Genomic DNA, 23371 nt, shown 5'->3' with positions numbered 1-23371 from the left:
CCGTTACCATGGTCTCGCAGCGCTGAGCCAGCCTTTGGTACACACTGATACATCAAACACTGGCATGGACGGAGCTTTGTTGTGGGTGAGCCAGCAGCACAGTGGGACTGACTCTTGTCACTACGAGTGAGTGTGTTTAGATACTGGAGTGACAGCTTCCACTAATTCTACTGGATGTCACCTTTTTCTTGTGGGCTGCAGGGGGAAAAAATGAGAGAACTGTCTCAGACAGATCTGCAGCTTGCTGCAGCAGAGGCTGTGAGCTAGAACTGCACTATAGAATTCTTCATGCGGTGTTTGTGGAAATGAAGCAATAAAAATTACAGATGGAAAAGACCTATGTCTAGTCCATCCTCCCGTACATTTCCCTACTATACACTTACTAATGCTTTGTTCAGGTAGTTTCGTGTTTCCTGAGACGGGGGTTTCCGCTGCTTCCTTAGGGACTCTCCTCAACTCCCTAGTAGATCTCTCTAGCGGCGAGATTTTTGTGATAAGTCACGCAGAAGTTTCCCTTTCTTAACTGCGTCACATTACTTCCAGTTCCAGTGTAGTCCTAAATAACACCTCTGTCCACTTGGTGTGCAAGGGGCTTGGGTATGCTATGAAACTGATTGCCTTTAAATACTGATGTTTAATGTCCTTGGGGACTAACCACGTTGTAACATGGTTCAGTGCTGCCTGTGTGGATGGCTATAACACTGTGTGGTCACAATGTGTGAAAGACCATCTAGCCCTGGGCTAAAGCCTGGTTTGTTTGTTTTTTAACTTTGTTGTTACAGGGCAGTTTGGTGTCAACCATGCAGACAGCACCAAACCCTGTTATAACATATTGATCCCCCAACTATGCATAAACATGGTTAGTTTCATGGTACAGATAGGCCCAATGAATCTATGGGTGTTCTCATTTTGTTTTCTACCTTTGTGGGTCCTCTGTGTCCTAGTCAGGCCTGATACTGCCTGCTATCCACCTCCAGCCTTGAGGCGTGATGATGCAATCCCTATCCTTTTGTCCATGGAGGAGTGTCATATTTTGTCCAGTCTGCTCCTTAACCAGCTGGGACTGGGGAGAAGTAGGGCAGAGTTATGTGAAACATTCACCCTGTTCCTCAGAGATTGATTGATCCCAGCTTCTGCTGGGTTGGGGAGTGAAAGATGGGAGCCAAGGCCTGGATACCCATAGGGCAGAGCAGAGTATTGGGGGCTGAGCTTCAGCAGAGAGTGCGAAGCTGCCACGCATCTAATAGTGCAGTGCCTCCCTTCCCATGGACTCCCCCAGTCTCTGCCTCACACACAACAGAACAGGAGCCAGCTGCGGAGAATGGAGCCAGGCTAGATCACAGCAGCAGCATCAGTGCTGTCTTTACTTCGTTACTGCCTGTCATCAGCTATGGGCAGGACTATGACGGGGGTCATGGGATGCAAGCAGTCCCCTTACTGCCTTCGTAGGCTACCTGCATTGCAGGTCACAGTGCAACAGGGAGCGCAGCCTCCCACATGACACAGCTGAGGAGGAAGTAACTTGCTAGGGTTATGGGGTTATTTCCTCCCTGGAGCAAAGGGAACCCAGGAAGGAATCATGGTAACGTCTCCTGAGGCTAGTTGTGGAGCAGCGTGGCTACACATTGCCTCTTAGTCAAAGCAGACCGTAATATTACAATCTAGCCCTAACTGAGGGGGTTGCATACTTCATAGCTTAGGTAGGCTGAGATTATGGCATGCACCAGGGACTCTTTGCCTTCCTCCCACCCCCCTCACAAGCAGCCTGTGTGCCACCTTCCCATCCTCTTCTGTTCAGAGCCTCTCTGCCAAGGGTTCTGTATGCCCCCAATTCCTGGGTCCTCTAGTCTCCCCCACAGGGCAGGGGCTCTGTGTGCCCCCATTCTTACCTTCCCTGCACCAGCATCTTTGACCCCCATTCCAGGGTCCCCCATTCTCTCTGCCATGCCCAGGGCTGTGTGTACACCCCTATTCCCCCCAAGCCTCCTTCCCCTCCCCACTGTTAGTCTGGGAGATAAGTCATTCAGGATGTCAACATAATAAACTCTATTGGGAGGATGAGTAGAGATGAGATGGGGTATTGTTATGCTGGAAGGCATTAATAGGTGCCATCAGCTAGTTGTCAGTTGTCTATCGATCAAACATCTCTTGAAGCTGTGCCTCTGTCCCCCATTTCCCCCTTCTGGTTTTCTGCTTTCCCCCAAAATCAAGACGGTTCTGGCCATGGATGCCTATGACGTTCTCTGAGATTTTGGAATTGATAGGATTTGGCGTTCGAAAGTTATCACATGACAGAGAGACAAAGAAATGCCATCAAGCTGATGGCGGCAAACTCAGCCAATAAATCAGTGATCCTAAAACCTGCCTCAGATCATCACTGAGATATTGGGTGATCCTCAGTCTCCCAAAGAAATATCAACTCAATAACTGGTGGTGAGTGAGTGGTGGAAAGACAAGAGGGAGTGAAAGAGGTGCTGGTATCCTACTGAAAGGAAAGTTGATGTTTTAGCCTTGTTTTTTCCAATTTGCATCTCTCTTAGTCTTTATTCAAGCTGGAAGGAAATGTGCATGTAATAGATAACTACGCGCACACACACACACAATGAGGATGTACATATTTCAAGAGCTTTGTGACATATATTAGCATTTCTAAATGACATACATTGTAGCAATAGCACACCCCCATTCCTGTCCTGTTATTTCAAGTCTTCATCTTGCATGTTTTCCTCCGGAGAGTGTTTCCCTGTGGAATTGAGCTGTTCTGCCTGTTTTAATTTGTCAAGAATCTGTGCCACATATAGCTTCTTTAAACCTAAATGTCAAGAATTCAGTTTCTTAACAATTCCTGGTCTCAATAACATTCAGGATGGCAGCACTTGAACGCAGAACCTTTGAATTCAGCCTAGTGCTCAGATTAGTTGGTTGCTTTGCACAGTGTGTGAACTGAGGATGAGAACTAGGGAGGTGGGAAGAAAGAGCACTCACTCACCAGGAATTATTTGGGGGAAGTTCTCTGGCTTGTCAATCTTTATTTGAGCTGTGGGCATCACTAAGAAAGCACATGTGGGTTTTAGTAACAAGCATGTTTTGATGGGAAGCTAGGTGGCCATTATTAAGGGAGAGTGTGTCCTGCTGGTTAGTGCAGAGAACTGGGAGCTATTCCTAGCTGTGTGTTCTTGGGCTGATCACTCAGGGAGAGGCTTTAAAAAAATGCCTGCTACTAAATTCCTATTTGAAAATCTCCCCCCAATGTGATTTTTCTGTGCCTCAGTTTCTCCTTTTTTCAAAATGAAAATAATACCTACCCTATGGGTGCCTGGGGAAATGTAACTATTGTTTTAACAAGGATTAGAGGCTGCTTTTCATTCCTGGGCTGACGGTCATCAGGGCTGGATTCTGTGACCCTTCCATGCATTGAATAGTACCTTACTGCACAAGTGCTCTCCCTGAATTGCAGGGGTGTTTCTCTGGGAGTACCAGGATCACTCTGCATGAGCCAGGAGCAATAATGATCATTATGAATTACCAGGTTCTCAGTTTCACATACCCTAGTCAGACTTGTTTTACGTGTTCGAGGGGGAAAGGATGTGATGTCACCAGTAGCTCTTACCTCTGTTGTCTTTGTTTTGCATTACACTTTATTGTCTTTGTTTCTAGCAGGCATGGATGGGAAGAAATGCAGCGTGTGGATGTTTTTACCTCTTGTGTTCACCCTGTTCACTTCAGCTGGGCTATGGATAGTGTAAGTGATCTTCCGCTTGGGTTTTGGGGGGGGTGAGGGGACTGAGGTAAATCAGGCATTCCCAAACGTTGCAATAGAACGGACCACATCTGAATAGAGAGAGTTGCTCACTGACCTCTCCGTGCCCACTGAGGCAACTCCAGCAACTGCTTTCATCGGGCTGGATTGGCAGCTGGTGATCTGCCTTCAGCAAGGGGCAGCATGGAGCTGCATTGCCCAGGAGCAGAGCAGTGACCGACTCATGACTAGCAGACACATTTTGGTCCCTGCTTCCCCCTTGCTCCTTTTCCTGGCACGACTTCCTTCTTCCTCTGTGTTGGCAAGTTGCCACCCGCCCTCTACCCTGGCCCATCCACTCCTCACTCATTGTGTGGGACTGGGAGCAGCAGCCCAGAGAGGCTTCTCTCCCCTCACGCAGTGTGGCCTGCAATGCAGGGGATGTACCCAGGGAAGTAAAGGGGCATTTTATGGCTCCAAACTCACCTGTACAGGTGCGTGGGCCATCTCACACATAATTATAATATTAAGTCAGTCTTAATGTACCTTAACTTCTTTTAAAAAAATATGATTTAGCAGCTGGAAATGAGGAGAAGCGACCAGCTCTCCACAGACCTGCAGGAATTCACTGTTGGCCACGGTCCGGGAACCATGTGTTAATGATATCCTGACTGACGAGTATGTACGTTGTGGTCACAGTTGTAACAGTAACCACTGGATCCTGACCTCTATCACATGACAGGGAATTAACCTTTTTAATCCTGCCCCATGTCAGATGACTGGAGTCAGAAAATAATGGCTCGTCTCTTATCAGCTCTCCCACATCTTGCACTTGTATTACTGCAGCATGTGGAAAACATCTGAGGTAGAATTCTCTCTCCACTGAAGTCAGTGACAACTCCCATTAACTTCAGTGGGGCCAGGATTTCACCCTGGATGTAAAAAAAGAGAGAAGAGCTACTTTGAAAGGTGGAAAGTGGCTTATACAGGATACAGTATACATGGAGGGGGATATTCAGTGGGGCAGGTGGTCATTATGAGAACTCTTGCCTTAAGGTGATCTTTAAATTACAAGCCATCGACACTATAGAAATAAAATAAGGCTAAATGGCAATTATCCTATAATTAGATGGACGGGAACCTTAGTTATCCGGTCACAGTACCCACAATGGCACTGCCTGTTTGCATTTCAATTACATCATATGATCTATGTGACCAAAAGGTACAAAACCTATCCCCAAAGGTGTCCTCTAGATTGCTTCCATGCTTCCTCCCGTTAATGGCTCTCTGCTGTGGAAGCAGAAGACAAAGACTGAACAGCCATATTTTCCTTTATACAATAGCTTGAGCACTGATATCAGTAGTGTCAGCTGGTAGCAAATAGTGTTGTGGTCTGTGGTAGAAAAGAATTGCTTTCAGGAAAACAAGGGGCTTTGATTATCATTGCTAATCAAGGCCCAAATCCATAGAAGCACTTCAGCACATGCTTAAAGCTAAGTAAGTATGACTGATTTCAATGCAATTTTAGCACATACTTAAAATTAAGCCCATGTTTGAATGGATATTAGACAATTAAAAGTGCTTTCCTGAATTGGGTCCCAAATGATTTTATAAATTAAAAAACATGGTTGTCTTGGTCTTATATTGGCATTGTTTGTGTTTTCTAAACTCCTTCTTTCCTCTTTTGACAGATATTTTATAGCTGTGGAAGATAACAAAATTATTCCATTAAACGTGCCAGATCGGTAAGAGGTGGTGGTGGTGGTGGTTTGTTTTGTTTTGTTTTTAAATCAGTAACTTCTAACAAATATTATTAGAGACACAAAACAGCAAAATCTTTAATTGTGGCTCCTGTGTTTTTATGTCACTTAGGAAACCTGGTTCCAAAAGTCCCCCTTACATAAGGTAACTGGATCTCCTCCCCCCGTCCCATTCCCCACGTATCATTCTGATCAATGGGTTTTATTTCTTTCTTTCTCTCTTTAACTGTCTTAGTAGAGTTACAATGATACACTTTATATTTTTGAAGTATTGCAGGTGATGCACCCCCTGCAAGCTGTGTATTTAGCCAAGTCATGAACATGGCAGCATTTCTAGGTAGGAACCGCATGGGGAATTTTTTTTTCTCTCTCTTAATTCACTTTAACGAATCATTGGAACATGAGTAAAATCCAGTAGATGTTGCTGTCAAAGCTGATTATTTGAAACCTTTTAAAGAGGTGCTGCTAATATGAAGCTAGTATTATTTTGTAACTATTTGTAAAAAGACAGAACAAAGCTGGATATGTTTGACCTTCATACTTTCCATTTTATTCTCTTCTTTTATCATCACACCTTAGCCTTAAGTCTGTATGACTGTGTTTTCGGTGCATGGAATAGTATTTTTTGTTTATTGCGACTATAAAATCCTGCATGGAAACATTGTGTAATTGGTCATTGCATTTTTAAATTCCATTAGTAAAAATATGGAAGTTCACAGATTGCTTCTGATAGGACGAAGCTTCTAACTAACGCAGTTGGGAGGAACACTTGGTTATAATGCTTGAAAAAAATGTTTCATTGTTTTTGTAAATAAAACTTGTTGTTATGCCTGAGATACCGCAAGTATTTTCTCCTGAAGCTACGTAGGCAAGTGAATCAAAATGATAATGCTGAGTTAGTGCTCTATTGTTGTTACTGAGTCTGTCTTTGCCAGTGTGGCTGTGTATATTATGGAAGCACCACTGAGAGTTCTGTAGTTGAGGCTGAGCTGAGTTTTGCACTTAAAGCGGGGAACCATTTTGTTAAATATAAAAAGTACAGCATATCTTCCCCCAAACCCAGAAAATTCAGAGTTCTGGTGACACTTAAATGATGTTAAGGATGGAAAGGTACAGTTAGGGTATCCAAACAGCCTTAACTCTGCCCTGGAGTGACATTGTAAAGGTAGTGATGGGGGAATCTAATGACTAAAAATAAGTTTAACCACAAACACTTTAATGCCTTCATCATCATCCTATGGTTATTTCATAGTATCATTCCAAGGCAGAGTTAAGACTTGCGGGTAAATTGCAACATCCAGCTCTACCACGAGCCTGCTATGTGTCCTTGGGCAAGTCACTTCACCTCCCTGTGCCTCAGTAATGGTACTCACCTCCTTTATTAAGAGATCTACTGATGAAAAGCGCTAGTGACATATTATTATTACTAATGTACTGTACTCTGAATTACTGATATGTGTATTAAGATGGAGTGAAAGTTGAGAGTAGATTTTGAAAGGGGGAATATCAATATCTGTACACACTGATATTTATGGATATATATTGGACCAGAACCTCAGCTAGTATAAATCAGTCTGCCTCCACTGACTTGATGGAACTGCACTAGTTTACACTATCTGTGGTCCTTGGTCATAACATGTGTACATGCCTGACACACACAGAGAATCATAGAATATTAGGGTTGGAAGGGACCTCAGGAGAAGGCTAAATTCAATTCTATACATGCAATTGCAGTCTCTGCCCTCAAAACCAAATATAACAATATGTATGTAGGAAACTTCTTGTCAGATTCCAGTGTTTGACATGAGTAAATACACATCTCCCTGTTGAGATACTGAAATTTAAAGTCCCACTCCTACAATCCGATCTGTAGACTTTGCACCCCCACACAGCCCCATTAAAGTCCATGGGCTTCTATGTGGGTGCAGGAGTCTGCCTGCGTGCAGCCAATTTCATGATCTGATCTTATGTGTATGAGAATGAGTAAAAGTTATTTATGCAGTTGTGATGAAAGAACCAACGAACAAGGTGTTGAGGCTAAAACCTGCTACATGCCATCAGCATTTTCTCTTTGAACCACACCCAGTATTGCAATGAAAACTATAGCTATGGAACCCCAAGGCTGGAAACCAACAACAACACATTTATTATGATGTCTATGGGCATTACCCTATCAGGATAAAGCAGAGCTCGTTTGAGGAGGCTGAATGTCTGTAACATTGGATGCTTATGGGGGCTACTTCCAGCTTGTACCATTATTGACCTTAACCACACTGAAAGTGAAAGTTCGAGGAGGCACAGTGTTTAAATATTGCTTTGGTGCTGAGGTTGTTGACCTTTTGTAGACACAGTAGTGTGCTCTTTTTGTTTTCCTGCATAACTCCCATTAGCATTATAGGAGCACCACATGCGTTAAAGGGATCACTCAATCTCAGGGGAAGGTAAAAACTGCTTTTATTTTAAAGGGGTCAAAATGGACCCAGTTTTTATTTTTATTTTTTCAAAATAAATTACTGTAATTTTTCATTTACAGTCCGCCCCCCACCCCCTTTGCTGGTTTTAGTAAGTAAAACATTTTGGTAAGCATTTCAATAAAAGTTACCAATTTTCAAACGTCATGCAATTTTTCATGAAAATTTTCATTCTTTGAAAAGGCTGTTTTTTCAGTTAAAAATGTTGACCAACTCTGTTACTGATCACTTCAGAGATGGATGCAGGGATAAAAAGCTACACAACATTAGCAGCAGAATATTCCCCCGGAAACATATTGCCTTTGTCAGGCTATGTCAGATGTCCACTTCAGCCACCGTTCAGGTGCTCAGATTACCTAGCCTTCAGCCTTGTTCCCTTTAACACCCCCCCGACCATGCAGTAATATTCCCCTTAAAATATACTGCCTTTCATGTCCTATTGCACCATTATTGCCAGAATTTTAGGGTAGGAGGGCCCTTTGTTCATTCTTGAGGGGAAATTAATGTAATGTTCAATTTTTTTTTAATCTGCCTGAGTAAAACATGGAGGATCTTGGGATACTCATTTCAATACATTCATGGAGTCCAGTCCTGGGAATTTTGCCGTTGACTTAATTGAGGGACAAATCCAGCACTATATCTATAGTAATGTCATTACAGACTGACAGAATCGTCTGGAATATGTACATATAAGGCTTAGATTTTTCTAAAGTGACTAGTGATTGTGGGCGACTTTTTGGGTGTTCTATTTGAGACATCTCAAAGGGGCCTGATTTTCAGAGGCTGAGTGCTCAGCACTTTGATCAACAAAATGAGTTATATTTTCCAGCCTTCTTTGTAGCCATATCTGAGCTTTCCACGTGACAGCTGTGCAGCTGTTTGGTTCAAGAGGTGGGCAGGAAATGGTTTTCTCATGCTGTAAGCACTTCTGAGATATTGGGGGGGGGAGGGGGGGGGATTCTGCCCTGAATTGGGATGAAAAATCAAAATCTTGGTTTGGGTCAATTGAAACCATTTTGTTTCCATAATTTCATTGTGATTTCAACTATTTTTTAATTTTTACTACAAATATAATTATCTTACATTTCAAAGTGAAAAGTCAAAACAAAACTGGAATTTCTAATTTAAAATTTTGCAGACAAAATATTTCAACAATTTGAAAACTTTTTTCAGTTTTGTTTTTCACTGACAAATCATCAACACCAAGCCTTTCCTGCAAACTGTTTTGGTTTGGATGAATCAGCATTTTCTACTGAAAAAAAGATTAAGAAGAAAATTCCTGACAAGCTCTACTTAGTTTTGAAGCTTATAGTTAATTACCAAAATATTTTCCCTCTTTCAGATCACATCTAGTTCTTCCTGCTAATCCTTTATCATCTGTATCTCCCCTCCCCACTCTCTCCCATGATTCTAAGGAATAATTAATGAGATTGAGATTTACTAGTTTTAGCTCAGAGACACTACAAGGTTCAGTGCTGCTTTATGATCTTTCATCTGGGGTAGTACCATCTGGTACATGCAAAAATAATTAACATCAGTGCTCAGCAAAGGATACCATCAATGTGCATCTCTCCATTTTGATATGGAGAAGGAACACTTTTTGTTGTTGACAACATTGCTGTTTTTCTCTTGGTCCCTTGCTGCCTTATTTTTGAATACTCTTAATCACTGATTAAAAACATCAATTGCTGAAATTTTCAAAAGTGACTAGTGATTTTGGGAGTACTCAAATTTTTGGGTGTCTAGTTTGAGATGTGTTTACAGGGACCTAATTTTCAGAAAGTACTGAGTGCCCATCTTTGAAAATCTGGCACCTTTAAGATGTCTCAACTGTCATCCAAAAACGGAGGGACCCAAAATCACTAGTCACTTCTGAAAATGTCGGCCCAGTAGATCTTGTTAGTTTGTACCACATAACTGGATAGTGCCCAATTTGTCTTCCATTGAAATCAGTGGCAAAATCCTAAGAACAGGATCAATGTGTGTATTGAAATTAACATTTTAAGATTCTTTATCTTTTAAACAGATTGATTCAAAACATAATTGAACATTTACATTCACATCACTTGTGAATGAGCTAGGATTCTCCCTCTCCCATATATTCTGACAATAATGAGCCAACAGCACAGAAAGGCAGTTCATTTAATCATATTACTGCCTTGGGGTGCATTGTGAAGATGATGGTTGTGTAATTTAAGCACCTATATAATGGCTGATGCAGTCCTCCAAGACAGACTGTTACATTATGTTGGAGTTACAAAACAGAAAGTGTAAATAATTAAGATGAAAAAGTCATGCCCATGTGTTGACTGGGGGGCTGCTGATGTTGGCATTTTGTCCAGGGTGAAACTCATTAGAGCCCACTTTAAGAATACATTTTCTCTGCATCAAGTCAAACAGATACAGTGGAACCCTTTCAGGGTAATACCTGGTAAATGTGTTGCTTGGGCAACGTGCTGAACTGAAATCCCTGGAAACTGTTCATTTTATGCCTGATCCTGATCCCACTGAAGTCCATGGCAAAACTTTCATTGACTTCAATGGCTTAGGACCAAATCCTGTATGCACAGACCAGGTCCAGTATGAACATCAGCAATGCCATCATCCCAACGCTGCCCTACCCCTATGTCTCAGGCATGATCTGTAGGGACCATGTAGGGGTGAGAGTGGAGCTTGTGCTGAATAGAGGTGAATAAATCATTCATTTTTCGCTTCTCTGAACTGAAAAATTGGTTCATTTTGAACCTTAACTTAATGTTTTTAGTTTTTCTCATCAAAATGAAAACTCTAAAAAAAATTTTTTTAGGGTCAATGAAATCAACATTTTCTAAAAATTTCTCTCCCCCCAAACAAATTCTTGATTTTTTTTTTAAATGTGGCTTTAACTATTTGCCAGCTTAGACTGAATTCATTAATCGATTCAGTAGCCCAGTTCTCATTCTGGATATCTGCTTGATTCTTGGTCTCTCTACCGAGGCTGCTAGCAAAATTCCATCTGTGAAATGGACAGTGCTCCAGGAGAGCTGGACTGAGAGCAGCAGTTCATTTTTACATGACTGTCCACCAAGTGGTTATTATTTTGTGTCCCTACTGACGTGGTTTGGTTTTCAACCTGTGACCTAGAGGTGCAGGGCTCTATCTCCTGTCATCTGTCTTATATCAAAAAATCTGACCTATTATTAAAAAAAAAAAACCCTAATGCTGAATTAATGTGTTTTAATTTACCGAACTAAATCAATGGAACCTACTTAGGAGAGAAATTCACCTTAGCACAGAGAACATGAACAAGGTCTTATGCACCACATAAAACCTTAAAATAGGGACCATAAGGCAGATCTTGGGCCCTTTGTGCTGGGGTGAATTTCATTCTTGATGGGATATCTGTTAAAACAGAAGATCTAGTCAAACCCTGCAGTCGTTGTACAACAGGGTTGTATGTGCAGGAGGCTGAAGGACATTAAAGTGGATTTTCAAAAGAAACATAAAGGAAATGTTGTGTCCAACTCCCACTGGATTTCATTTGCATTTAGGCACCTCAGTCTCTTAGACTCCCATAATTCCTATTTGGGTTTGTCTAGATGTGTTAATTCTTCTTCCCCATGCCTTGCTGCCAGTCACCATTCCTAGTCCAGGAAGGAGATTCTGTGACTTCTTAAAGCTATCATGCCTCCCTTAGCTCCTTTCCCATTAGGAAACTGACTTCTCGCTTACAAGTGGCAGTTCCCTGCTTTGGTCTGCCCAGCACTGATCTGGTTAGGAGTGTGCTGAGAATGACACTGATGATATTGAAACCTGTATGAAGTGCAGCATTAGCTACCTAAGATGCCTTGTGCTATGGGCAACGAGCATGGAAGACTTAGTCCAGTTCCCAGTGGACAGGTTCCCACCTACCTGTCTTTGTTTTTCCCCTTGCTGGCAGTCTTAGTAGAAGGGTTGAGGATGGAATAGTCCTGCAAAGTGACCTGTGCTCTCACCTCTAGAGGCTGATCCCTCTAGGTCAGAATTGTGAGACGTTGGCAGGGCAGTGAGAAGAAGCTTTCTGTGGTGTCCCTGTTGTGTGCCCATCATTTGCAAGGACGGTTTTCAAATGTTTGTTTTATAAAACAATGTGAAGGGAGAGGGCCTGATCCAAGCTTTCGATCGGGTCCCCGCTGTGTGCTTCTGGAGGCGGCTGTATCATCACATTGAACTCATCACAAATGTAGCTAATGGAATAAAACTTCACGCAAATCCTATTATCATCAGTGATGTACATAATGTCCAAACTGTGTCAAATGCTTTACAGACCAATAATAGACAGTCCTTGTCCAGTACAGTTTCTGTCTAGGTTTTAGACAAGATGCGATAAGTGACAGCAATAAAGGCAGGGAGGGAAGAGAAGGAATTACCCAAGTTACTTACTGTGCTATTGCATCTTCTGCAAGTAAATGCAAGGTGGAATGTTCAAAAGGACTTAGCACTGGCCTACCTCTGCTCCCTTGGCAGCTCGTGCGAGTGTTACCAGGAGCAGGGTTAAGTGCTTTTGGAAATCCCACCTACTAGATTTGTGCTGTGTGGGTTTATAACTGTGCGTCTGGCATTTTGTTTCCTTTTTCAGCACTTATCGTTGCCGTTCTCCGCTTTATACAGCTGAAGCCAAAGGTGCTAAACCCCTGGCTGAATGTCAGTGGACTGATTGCGTTATGCTTGGCCTCGTTTGGAATGACCTTACTTGGCAACTTTCAGGTACCTCACTCCCACTTCCCCCTCCCTCCAGCTTATTGGTAACTAACATGTCATTCTTTTCTGGATTTCCATGGGCATGTCGTGAGAGCTGCATCCATTATCTATCAGCCCTACCTGCTGTGAGCACAGATCTCTCTGCTCCTGGAGCTGCCCATGGCAGGAGTACAACTGCTAGCATGGCTGTCCATGCTCTCAGCCTCCTCAGACCCCCCTGCCCACTACCTAGGCCTGCTGCTGCCTCTTAAATTGCTTCCTTGGTGGCAAAGGGAAGGTGGCAACTGCCATTAGTAGCACTGATGATTGATTATTCCTAATAAACTTTAAAATTTGAAACTGTGACACCTGGTGTTCCATCTCCTGGCACCCAACAGCAGCTGGGAGCCTGCCTTACCCCTGGGCAGGCACTGGGCTTGACAGACAAGTGCCTAGGCGTGGGGACTGCACTGAGGGTGGCCAGCCCTGGGAGCTTGCACATACTTCTATGCTAACAGCAGGCAGGGCTGCCAACACAGAGCCTTGTCAACTGTCTGAAATGGGCCATCTTGATTATCAAAACAAAAGTTTTTTTTTCCACCTGCTGATAATAGCTCATCTTAATTAATTAGCCTCTTAGAGTTGGTGTGGCAACTTCCACCTTTTCATGTTCTCTGTATGTATATATATCTCCTCACTATATGTTCCATTCTATGAATCCGATGAAGTGGGCTGTAGCCCACGAAAGCTTATGCTCAAATAAATGTGTTAGTCTCTAAGGTGCCACAAGTACTCCTGTTGTTTTTGCGGATACAGACTAACACGGCTGCTACTCTGAAACCTATGATTAGAATGTATGTCGGTGTTTTACCTTCTCCCTATCCTTAGACTGGCCACAAGAGGGACTTTATATATAAACACTGAAGGCATTTCCTGCTGTGAGTCATTGCCTGGGCTGTAGTTCTTTCAATTCTGAGTCTGTTCTGCCCGTGTTATTGTTACAAACAAGCTGTCAGCTTGTCATTTTGAGACACCCTAAGCTTGCTCTAGAGTGGGAATGTGTCCACTGTACTCAGGTGTCTGCTTGTCTCTTCGGTGAACATGAAATCTTAGGGGGAGGTTTTCAAAAGTATTTAAAGTCAATAGAGGTTGTGTTCCTAAATCCCTATGTGTCTTTGAAAACCTCCCCCTATGGGATTGCTAGCAATGCAGCTCTGACTGGTAACTGCTGTGCGAGTATGAGAAATTGTGCTGGGCCAAATTCTCTGCAGGCATAGCTCTATAGAAGTCAGTGGTATCATGACAGCAGAGAATTTGGCCCATTAGTTTTATTGAACTGGAAAAATACGTCGGTTTTCTTTAATAAAAAAAAAAAAGAAAAAAAAGAAAAAAAATTGAAACAAGCTGTGTGTGTGACCTGTTGGCAGTAATCATGTGTCTGCTTGTAACATTTTCCAGTCTGACTTTTTATTAAGGATGAGCCAATCAGATACTTTAGGCCAGATCCTCAGCTGGTGGTCACCAGTTCGATGTAGCTTCATTGACATCACTGCCCAATTCTCCTGTCTAGCAGCTTGCGGCCTTGGTTTTGCCTGTGACCCCCCAAGTTGTAAGAGCTAGCCTGATGCTTGTCCAGCTGTGTGAAGGGGAATCTGCGAGGAGGGGCCTGGCTTTAGGAAACCAACTCTCAAAGTTCTCCTTCCTTCTTTCCAGCATTTTCCTCTCTAGTGAAGGCTGGATCTTTAGAAGCTGTTACAGTCAATTACTGTAGGCTATATATTCTGGTTTAATAAAGCCACACCTTGCTTGTTAACAGCGCCCTTCTTTAGTCTTGTGCCAAACCACCACCAAGGCATGTCAATGTTAGACCATAGTACATGCCTTTGCTTCCTTATTGCTTAGTGGGAACACCACAAAATATAATAGATGGCTTGCAATAGTGTCTCTGGACAAGATCTGGGGGATGGCGAGAGAGAGAGCTTAACTCACTAAAAGCTACCCCAGCAAAGGTAAGTGGTCCCTTGTTGGCTCACACCATCTATCTGTTTTATATTTCCACCCATCACCATAGCATCTGTAATGCCTTCCACATGAAATCAGTAGCCAGATCCTTAGTGGACTGCATAGACTTTCTGGCTCTTCTCCCTTTTTGGGGGTAAACACTTTTCTGGGGGTAGGCTTTTTATTATTTTAGATTTTATTAATTCCCCTCCCCCCCTTTTTTGTTGGTTTTGGTTGCTTAGTGTGTATTTGTCATTATTATGGTGGAAGGGATTTCTCAAAGAGGAAGGTTTCACAGCTTTTCCTAGAGGTGGTCAGAGTCAGGAATTGCTTGGTCTCCTCTGGAGGATTGTTCTATAGCCAGATCCATTTGACAGAGAGTGACTTGTCACCAGCTCTCACATGCTTCGTCCTGGGATTTATGATCTGGGTTATCCCAGAGGAGCTCAGATATGACGGTGGTTCACAGATGGAAATTCAGTCTCTAATGTAACTCTGGGGCTTGATCCATTAATTGCTTTGGAAGTTAGGAGCAAAGCCTTAAGCTGGCCTGGGAAGCTGACTGGAGCCAGTGGAGGGACTTGAGCAGAGGGCTGATGTGCTCACGGCGGCTTGAGCCATGGAGAAGTTGGGCAGTTACATCCTGAACCAGCTGGAGCCTGGGCATTGTCTTCCCATTCAGCTCCAGGCCCAGTGAGTTACCGTGACCCAGGCTGGAGAGAACAAATGCATGGATCCCTGTGGCCAGGTCTCTGTCTGGCAGGAAGGGATGAGGTTTCCTTGCAAGCTGGAGGTGAAAACAGGCGTTTCTAGAAACTGGTGCTCCCTGGTAATCCAGGCTTATGGAGGAGTCAAACATGACAATGAGGACTGTGCACCTTCAGTGGAAGGTGGAGACAGTGTCTGGGCCAGCTCTTCCAAGTATTTCCCCTTTCAAACCACTATCACTTCAGCTTGTGACAGCTGGTCTTCATCCAAGAGCTAATTTCTTGTTGATTTTTCTGACATTTTAGTAATGGCGGGGTGGTATCAGCTGAGAATGACTATAGCTATAGATGAGTGTGGGAGGCTGTGCAGCCATGCAAAGGGGCGTGTGTGCTGTGGAAATGGTCCCACATAATGTAGAAGGCAGTGCTGAGGGCAGGTAAGAGAGGTCTGAGGCCAGGCCACGGATTCACCATTGCACATGGATCTTGTACCACATGCAACCAGCGCAGAGGGGCTGTTGCTGCTATTCCAGGTCATAGGCTGGTGTAACGACTCTCAGACTTTGAGGCCAGAAGGGACCATCATGATCATGTAGTCAGACCTCCTGCACATCGCAGGCCACAGAACCTCACTCACCCACCCACTCCTGTAATAGATCCCTAGCCTCTGGCTGAGTTACTGAAGTCATGATTTAAAGACTTCAAGTTACAGAGAATCCACCATTTATCCTAGTTTAAACGTGCAAGTGACCTGTGCCCCACACTGCAGCGGAAGGTGAAACCCTCCCATGGTCTCTGCCAATCTGACCTGGAGGGAAATTCCTTCCCGACCCCAAATATGGTGATCAGTTAGACTCTGAGTACGTGGGGAAGACCCACCAGCCAGACACCTGGGAAAAAATTCCCTGTAGTAACCCCATCGAGCGCCCCATCTCTGGCCATTGGAAATATTTGTTACTAGCAGATGCCAGTGTAGGCAGTCTCATCATACCATCCCCTCTAAACACTTAGCAAGCTCCGTCTTGAAACCAGCTAGGTTATTTTGCCCCTCTCCTTCCCTTGGAAGGCCATTCCAAAACTTCACTCCTCCATCTAATTTCAAGTCTAAACTCATTGCTGACTGAGTGGCAGCCCCACTCCCTGCCCCTGGGCTAGGGGTGGATGGATGGCTTTCAGCTCCCTGCATGCCACCTACACAGAGCCCTGTAATACTCAGGCGTTTTGTGGGTGGAGTGAATTTCACTAGCTGTGTCAAGGACAAGCTGGAAAACTGAAAGACAAGACCAAGCGAATCTATTATTTATACCTGCTTCCAAAGTGTGCAAGGTGCTTAAACAAAGGGTCTGCCCCTGCCTTTTTGAACAAAAGCCACAACGCTGTATGTATCCTGTTGCCTTCAGAGTCTGAATCAGACAGGGGCATGGTCCCAAATCCCTCCCGGTGAGCCTCCATTGACTTCACTGACAAAGGCTGCATTTGACTTGCTCTGATCCCAGTGAAGTAGCAGCAGACACTCCCAACAGGGTTGCTTTTTTCTAGGTGAATTTTTATTTATAGATAAAATCTGAGATTTTCAAAGCTTCCCAGACAAATTGGACACCCCTCTCCTTTTGATTGGAATGGGAGCTGCGCGTCCAAATCCCCTAGGCGGCTTTGAGACTCTCACCCAAAAAGCTTCCCTTTGTCAGAGTCCAAGCCAGGCTTGTGATGCCCTTGTCTTGCTTGTTACTTCCCAGGTGACTTGGCCTCCCCTAAATTAAGTCACTGTGACTGGATAGCTAGTATGCAACTACAGTCCCAGTGCTGCAAGCTCAGAGCGAGAGGACACCTGTGTCCTAATGGAACCCCCTTGAAGTTAGTGAGGCTCCACCTGCACGGAGCTCATTCACTGCAGGGCTATGAGTGTCCGTGTTCACGTCCACAGAACAGCACTGACCAAGGGCCAAAGAATTGTCCCAGCATCATGCACTGGCCCCGGTGGAGAACCAGCAAAGGATTTTCTGCAGGAAAAATCTCTTGGCTGTTTTTTCCAGCGGCCTTGCCAGAGAGCTGGCGGGGATGTTTGCAGGACATCACTTGGTCCACTGCTCTTTGGTTTGGGAGGAAATTCTGCTTGCAGCAGCAGCTAGGCTATAAACAGCAGGACCTCCCATATGCCGGTGTTGTTTTATGTTGCAGCTGGGGAAGGAAGGCAGCATTGGCTGTGTATTTTGCAACAAATGATTGTGCTTTAATATTACACCCCTCCTTCCCTCTTCCCGAAAGTAGGATCACACTGAGGAATTGTATAGATGTTTCTTTCTTTGGGACGTATCAAAGCAATCACAAGTTCCTTTTTTTTTTGGTAGCTCTCCAGCGATGAAGAAATCCATAATGTCGGCACCTCCCTGACGTTCGGTTTTGGGACCCTGGCCTGCTGGATTCAGGCTGCCTTGACGCTCAAAATAAACCTAAAGAATGAAGGAAGAAAAGCTGGGATTCCAAGAGTTGTCTTGTCAGCCTCTATAACCCTGTGTGTGGTCCTTTGTATCCTTTTGCCTTGCTTGCTGGACGTGCAGGCACCTAGAATAACACGCCTGCTTATCATGGAAGGAGGGGATTTAAAAAGTAATGTATGGTATAAAACCGCTTTCCCCTTTATAGCGCTGTCTGTTCTAGGAGCTCAAAACATTTATGACCACTAATGAATTTAGCCTCACGTTTACCCCGAGGTAGGTTAATATTGTTATCCCTGTTTTACAGGCGAGGGTACTGAGACACAGAGAGATGGTAACTTGTCCTAGGTCATTTGCACAGCAGCACTATGCCGCAGGCCCAGGAACAGAACCCCCATCACCTGTGTCCCTGTCCTGTGCCCACACCACAAACCCGTCCTCCCTAATCACTTGGATTTGACTAACCAAGAAGTTACCCCTTTGGGCCTGGTCTTCAGTTCTCCCACTGTGCCTTGCCTGCCCTGTAGTCGGGCCTGTGCAGTCGGCAAATTCTGACACCTGCATCAGTTGTGATAGAATTTACACATGCAAAGCCCACCTCCCCAGTGGATTTAATTCTGTCGGCTGCGCGTGCACCTGTTAGACTCTGCTATTTGCATGTGGGGCTGATAGTGCTGGGAGTGCGTACACAGGTGTTTGTACAGGCTTTTTGAAAATCAGCCCCACAGGAGACCTCAGAGCTATTTCTGGGTCTGCCCCTGACTTGCTGTGACCTGGGCTGGTGACTGAATTATTCTGTCTCTCAGACTTCCCATCTGTTAGAAGGAGGAGAACAATCCTTACCTCCCATTGAGACCTCTAGCTGGAAAATGCTGTAGAAATGCTAAGTCCTGTTATTGTTAATGGACAGGTTCAGGAAAGCACGTGCTTAAATACTATCCTGAATAAGGGATGCTTCTTGGAATTGCAGCCTTAGTGCTTTTCAGGCTGAGCCTGTCTGCTAGAGTCCCCTGGTATCTGGCCTTTCTCTTCAGGATTTGGGTCCTTTCACCAGCGATCATTTGGTCTCCCTTTTTCGTCAGCTCTTCCTATTGTGCTTGTTCTGTTGCCCATTTTAGTTTTCATTGTAATTCTTGTTGGCAGAGTGGTTGTTCCCCTCTGAGCCATGGGGCCCAGCTCTGTTTTAACTTAGTTCAGCATCAGATGCATTGTGATGAGCACTTTATAGAACTGTTATTCATCTCTCACTGTAGTAGTGGACATAACAGGAGAGAATTGCCTTTTGTCATCATCACATTCCTGTCAAGAAACAGAGCCAAGAAAAGCTGCCACTTCTGGAAGTTTCTTTTAGGGCTCTTTACACAAACGTTAAAATTCTCATCATTCACTGTGATTGGCAGCAGTGGGTTTAAAACTACTACTGTAGCATTTCAGAGGTTATAATAACATAGAACAGTATCTAAATCCCAAGAAATAAAGCAATGCGACTAAATTGCTGTTACACCATTGGGCATATTAGTAACTCTTGTGTAGAACCATGAAATATTTTAGGAGAAAAACTTGGGAAAACAAAAGAAGTCGAGCTTCTTAAGATCAGAAGTGTTTTGAAGGTTTATTTGGGTAAAATGTTTAAAAAGCACCTAATTCCCATTTTCAGAATGGGAGTTAAGTTCCTAAGTGACTTAGGCGCTCTTGAAACTTTCACCCGATGTCAGGAAATACACCAGTCTGATGTAAACAGATAGCGGCGTCCCCCGTTTCCAGCTACAAAAGTTTATTGTTTCCAGAGAGGTTTATCTCATGATTTTGCTTTATGTATCACTGGTAATTTGCCAGGTCTGTATCCTTGCATGCTTTTCTACCAGCAACTTCGGTTCCAAAAAGGTTGGTGTAAGATTCTGCACAAAGAGCTGCAGCAAGTTGGGTCTGGCAAAAGGACATCATCTTGAGAGGTTTAGGAAAGGTTGCTCTAGCTGGAAATCCAGCGAGTCAGTGTTCAGTCCTTCTCTTTACCTCTAAAGAAGCTCACGAACTAACGTGCTGAATGTTACCGGAAAAACCCTATCGTCAGTGCCCCGGTTTCTGGTTACTCACCCCAGGTGATATTCACCCTGTGCAAAGGGCCACAACACTGAAGTCCCATATAAACTCTCCAAATAGGCCTTACATGGGGTAGAAGCCTTGACCTGGCCCTTTGCATGAGGTGAATTTCACTCTTGGGCACAACCTGAGAACAACCCTGAAAATGTGGAGGAAATAGGAGATCTTTAGAGCCAAATTCAGCCATACGGTTGCAACTCCCATTCACTGCAATGGGAACTGGGACTGCTTACGCAATGGCTGAATATGGCCCGAAGGAGCAGATTCTAATGGCCTGTTTTGTGATAAATCCAATCCTGAGCATGAAGCTATGTGGGAGGCTGTTGGTTTTTTTAGCTGTAAATGTGTGTGATCCTTTCTTCTCAGGGTGCAGGTTAATCAACAATCTTCTAGAAAAGGTAGGCGGATAAGTGGGTCCTGTAACAGAGTCAAAGGTCACATCTACACTGCGTTGAGGGACCCAGTTACAGTGTGGAGGTCCCCCGGTTTGGCCAGGTTTCGGACTGTAGGAAGGAGCTGAATCTTGCTTTAACCGTGTTCCAGCCCTGCGAAGTCCAAGTGTTTTAACCATGTTCGGGAAGTTTGTGTTGGAACTGGGTCTCCAGCATGGTAGTTTTAATACCGTAGATAAGACAAAAGAGTAACAGTGGAGTGTGAGGTCAGTGTTTGTTAAATGCCAGCAGTGTGCTCGGCACAGCATGAGATACAGACAAAGACGCAGTCCCTGTCCCACGGAGTTGAGTCCAAAAGCCTTAGGAGACTTGGAGGAAGGTTTGATCTCAGACTATGTTGTTTCTTCTTCAGTATAATGGGCGAGTGATGGTATTTTTACTGGTGTAGGTCAGTGTTTCTAGGCTTCCCCCAAATGGTTGGTTTTGCAGAGGATCTGGAAAGGGTGGTAGGAGAAATAAGTGGGTTTAGCCTCAGCCCAGACTGGGACTGATCCTGTTCTCATTGAGAGGCAGCACAGTCTGTGGCTAGGGTACTGAACTGGGACCCCAAAGTGGGTTCCGTTCCCAGCTCTGCCACTGAGTGGCTGTTTGGCCTTGAGCAAGTGACTGTACCTCTCTGTGCCCTTTTCATCATGAGGATGATACTTCCCCTTCCTTGTCAAATGCTTTGAGATGTACAGGTGAACAGTGCAGTGCAAGAGCTAAGCACAGTATAGTGGAAATAGCAGCACGTTCATGATCCACATGGAAGTGTTGCCACATGTAACAGGCTTGCAAATGTCCCTGGTTTGTCCAGTTTCCTGCTGAACTAGATAGTTGACATTCACCCTGTCCCTGATTCTCTATTAAATACCTTTTTTAATTGCACATTGGTTGCCACTCTCCAGTGGATTATATTTAAGTGTAAAAGGAAGGCAAGATTTTATCACCTCACGCATTTGAAAAACCACCCAGAGCTGCTCTGCCTGCTCTCATCCAGGACTAAGGCTGCTCTGACATGTTCTCCTTGACAGCTCTTCTCCAGACTTCATCCTGATGGTACAGAGGATCCATATGCACGCAGCCAGGATCCAGTGGGGCTTGGTGATGTGCTTCCTCTGCTACTTCGGCACCTTTGCTGTGGAGTTCAGACACTACAGATTTGAGATCATTTGCTCCGAGTACCAGGAAAACTTTCTGAGCTTTTCCGAAAGCCCGTCTGAAGCCTCCGAGTATCAAACAGATCAGGTGTAGCCCTGCCCTCGTTACATGGCAGGTGGGCTGGCGTGGTCACGAGATTTAACCCACAACCTCATTACATTTTTTTTTTTTGACAAGTTCATTTTCCATGTACAGTCACAGACGTATTGCCAAAGGGCTCTGAGGGCAGGTGCTTAAAAGCAGAACAAAAACGCAAGGACCTATCTGATCAAATCTGAAAACACCAATGTATGTGTAAAGAAAGGCCGACTGCTAAGTTCGTGCTAGAGCTGTCTCTCTCCTCAACCCCTGTCCCATTCATCTTAGAAACATCCTAATCGTCACAAGGCTGCTGTCAGGTAGGTCGTATTATCCCCGTTATACAGCTGGGGAGACGACTTCTCCAGAGTGACAGGTCAGTCAGGGTTAGTACTCAGGCCCCTACTCCAGCAATCAGACCACTAGACTGCACTTGTCTCAGGTTTCAACTGGTTTTTATTGCCTCGTTGTTGGACAGGGGTAGCTTGGTTGTGAAGTGAGGAAGAATTACCAGCTGGTTTCATGGCAGCTGGACTTGGAATCAGTCAGTGGAAGAAGAGAGCACAAACATACTGGCCCTTGCTTAAGGATAGGCACTACTTCCCGTTTGGAAAGCAGGTAAAGGTGAGGCCTGGTTTGGGAAAAACTAGATAACTAAAAAGGCGGTGAAACAGACAGGGGTGGCCAGCAGCTGCCCACCTTGTTGTGGTACTGAGGCAGCCCACCTGCACCAAAGCGAAAATAGAAAATGCATCCCAACGCAGCCTGGGTGGGGCTGGGCTACATCTCAGTGTGGTATGGTCTGAGCAGCTGTGACCCACGGGCACAAACAGCACTGGGTTAAAATGTGAACATTTCTTCTGCGCAGGGGGAACCAAGAGGGTGGTTTTTTTATTTGTAGTGCTTCCATAAAATACTGTGTATAATATTTAGAAAGCTGCTTTTATCACCATTTCTCATTGACAAGGGGAACCTTGTCTGAGTAAAGACTCTGGCTCATGTCTGATCAGAACATCATAAATTCAGGCAGATTTTACTAGATGTAGGTTTATTTTACTGCTTATGCACTAACGGTGAAATTCACCCTTTGCAGAGGCCTTTGCCTCAACTTACCTACCTATGTGCCCAATTCAGCAACGGACTCCGATTGGTTGGATCCCTGCAGAGCCCCATTGAAGCCAATGGAAGCTGGAATCCACCTGTGCAGACTTTGTTGAAGGATCAGGGTCATAGGGCTTAAGTGTGACTTAAATGGTGGACTGGCCTAGCTCTGGCCCTCTGCATGGGGCTGAATTCACCTTAAAAGTTCAGGATAGTAAAGAAATAGTTACAGGTAGAGATGGCCAGACAAAAACCCCAACAGAACTCGGAGGAGCTTTCATTCCATTCCTACAGGGGACAGAGCTAAACTACCAATGATCTTGAGTCAATGGCCAAAACTCGGAGACTTTTCATAATGTTAAATAAATACAGCTCAAATTATAGAGCAGGTTGAAAAACCAGCATTTCCAAATCAAAATTGTTTGGCTTTGGGGAGTTTTTTGTTTTTTTTTTTTTTTTGGAGGAAAAGTCTAGATTTTCTGCAGAAAGGACACGCTTCACGAACAATTTCATTTTGACAAAAACCCAATTTTCCACTGAAAAACAGTTTTGATGGAAAATTTTCAACCAGCCCTATGAAACTGATTACTTTGGGGCAGATTCTACACTTGGTTACTCTGGTGTAATTCTAGAGTAACTCCACTGAATGCAGAGTTTACATCTGGCTGCAGAATTTGGGCCTTCTCGCC

The 23371-nt window shown here is 44.3% G+C and overlaps 1 protein-coding gene across 16 annotated transcripts in view; it reads left to right on the top strand.

Annotated features, from left to right (window-relative positions):
- The window catches only part of TMEM150C (transmembrane protein 150C), a 59832-nt gene extending 37727 nt beyond the window's left edge, over window positions 1-22105 (top strand). For 8 of the 16 annotated variants that reach the window (XM_039539296.1, XM_039539309.1, XM_039539297.1 and 5 more), the window contains 7 exons: window positions 3661-3742; window positions 5431-5484; window positions 5612-5644; window positions 5769-5836; window positions 12568-12695; window positions 17725-17902; window positions 21388-22105. In XM_039539296.1, the coding sequence (XP_039395230.1) occupies window positions 3661-3742; window positions 5431-5484; window positions 5612-5644; window positions 5769-5836; window positions 12568-12695; window positions 17725-17902; window positions 21388-21596 (752 nt within the window). In that variant the 3' untranslated portion in view covers window positions 21597-22105. Of the gene's footprint in view, window positions 1-3657; window positions 3743-5430; window positions 5485-5611; window positions 5645-5768; window positions 5837-12567; window positions 12696-17724; window positions 17903-21387 lie in introns of all 16 variants that reach the window. The other 8 variants (XM_039539294.1, XM_039539295.1, XM_039539310.1 and 5 more) reach the window with 1 other exon arrangement.
- The last annotated feature ends 1266 nt before the right edge of the window (window positions 22106-23371 follow it).

Source organism: Mauremys reevesii, linkage group 5 (assembly GCF_016161935.1).
Source record: "Mauremys reevesii isolate NIE-2019 linkage group 5, ASM1616193v1, whole genome shotgun sequence".
Taxonomy (NCBI): Eukaryota; Metazoa; Chordata; order Testudines; family Geoemydidae; genus Mauremys; species Mauremys reevesii.
The sequence above is the reverse complement of the archived record's forward strand: the minus strand, read 5'-3'. Positions and strand labels throughout refer to the sequence as shown.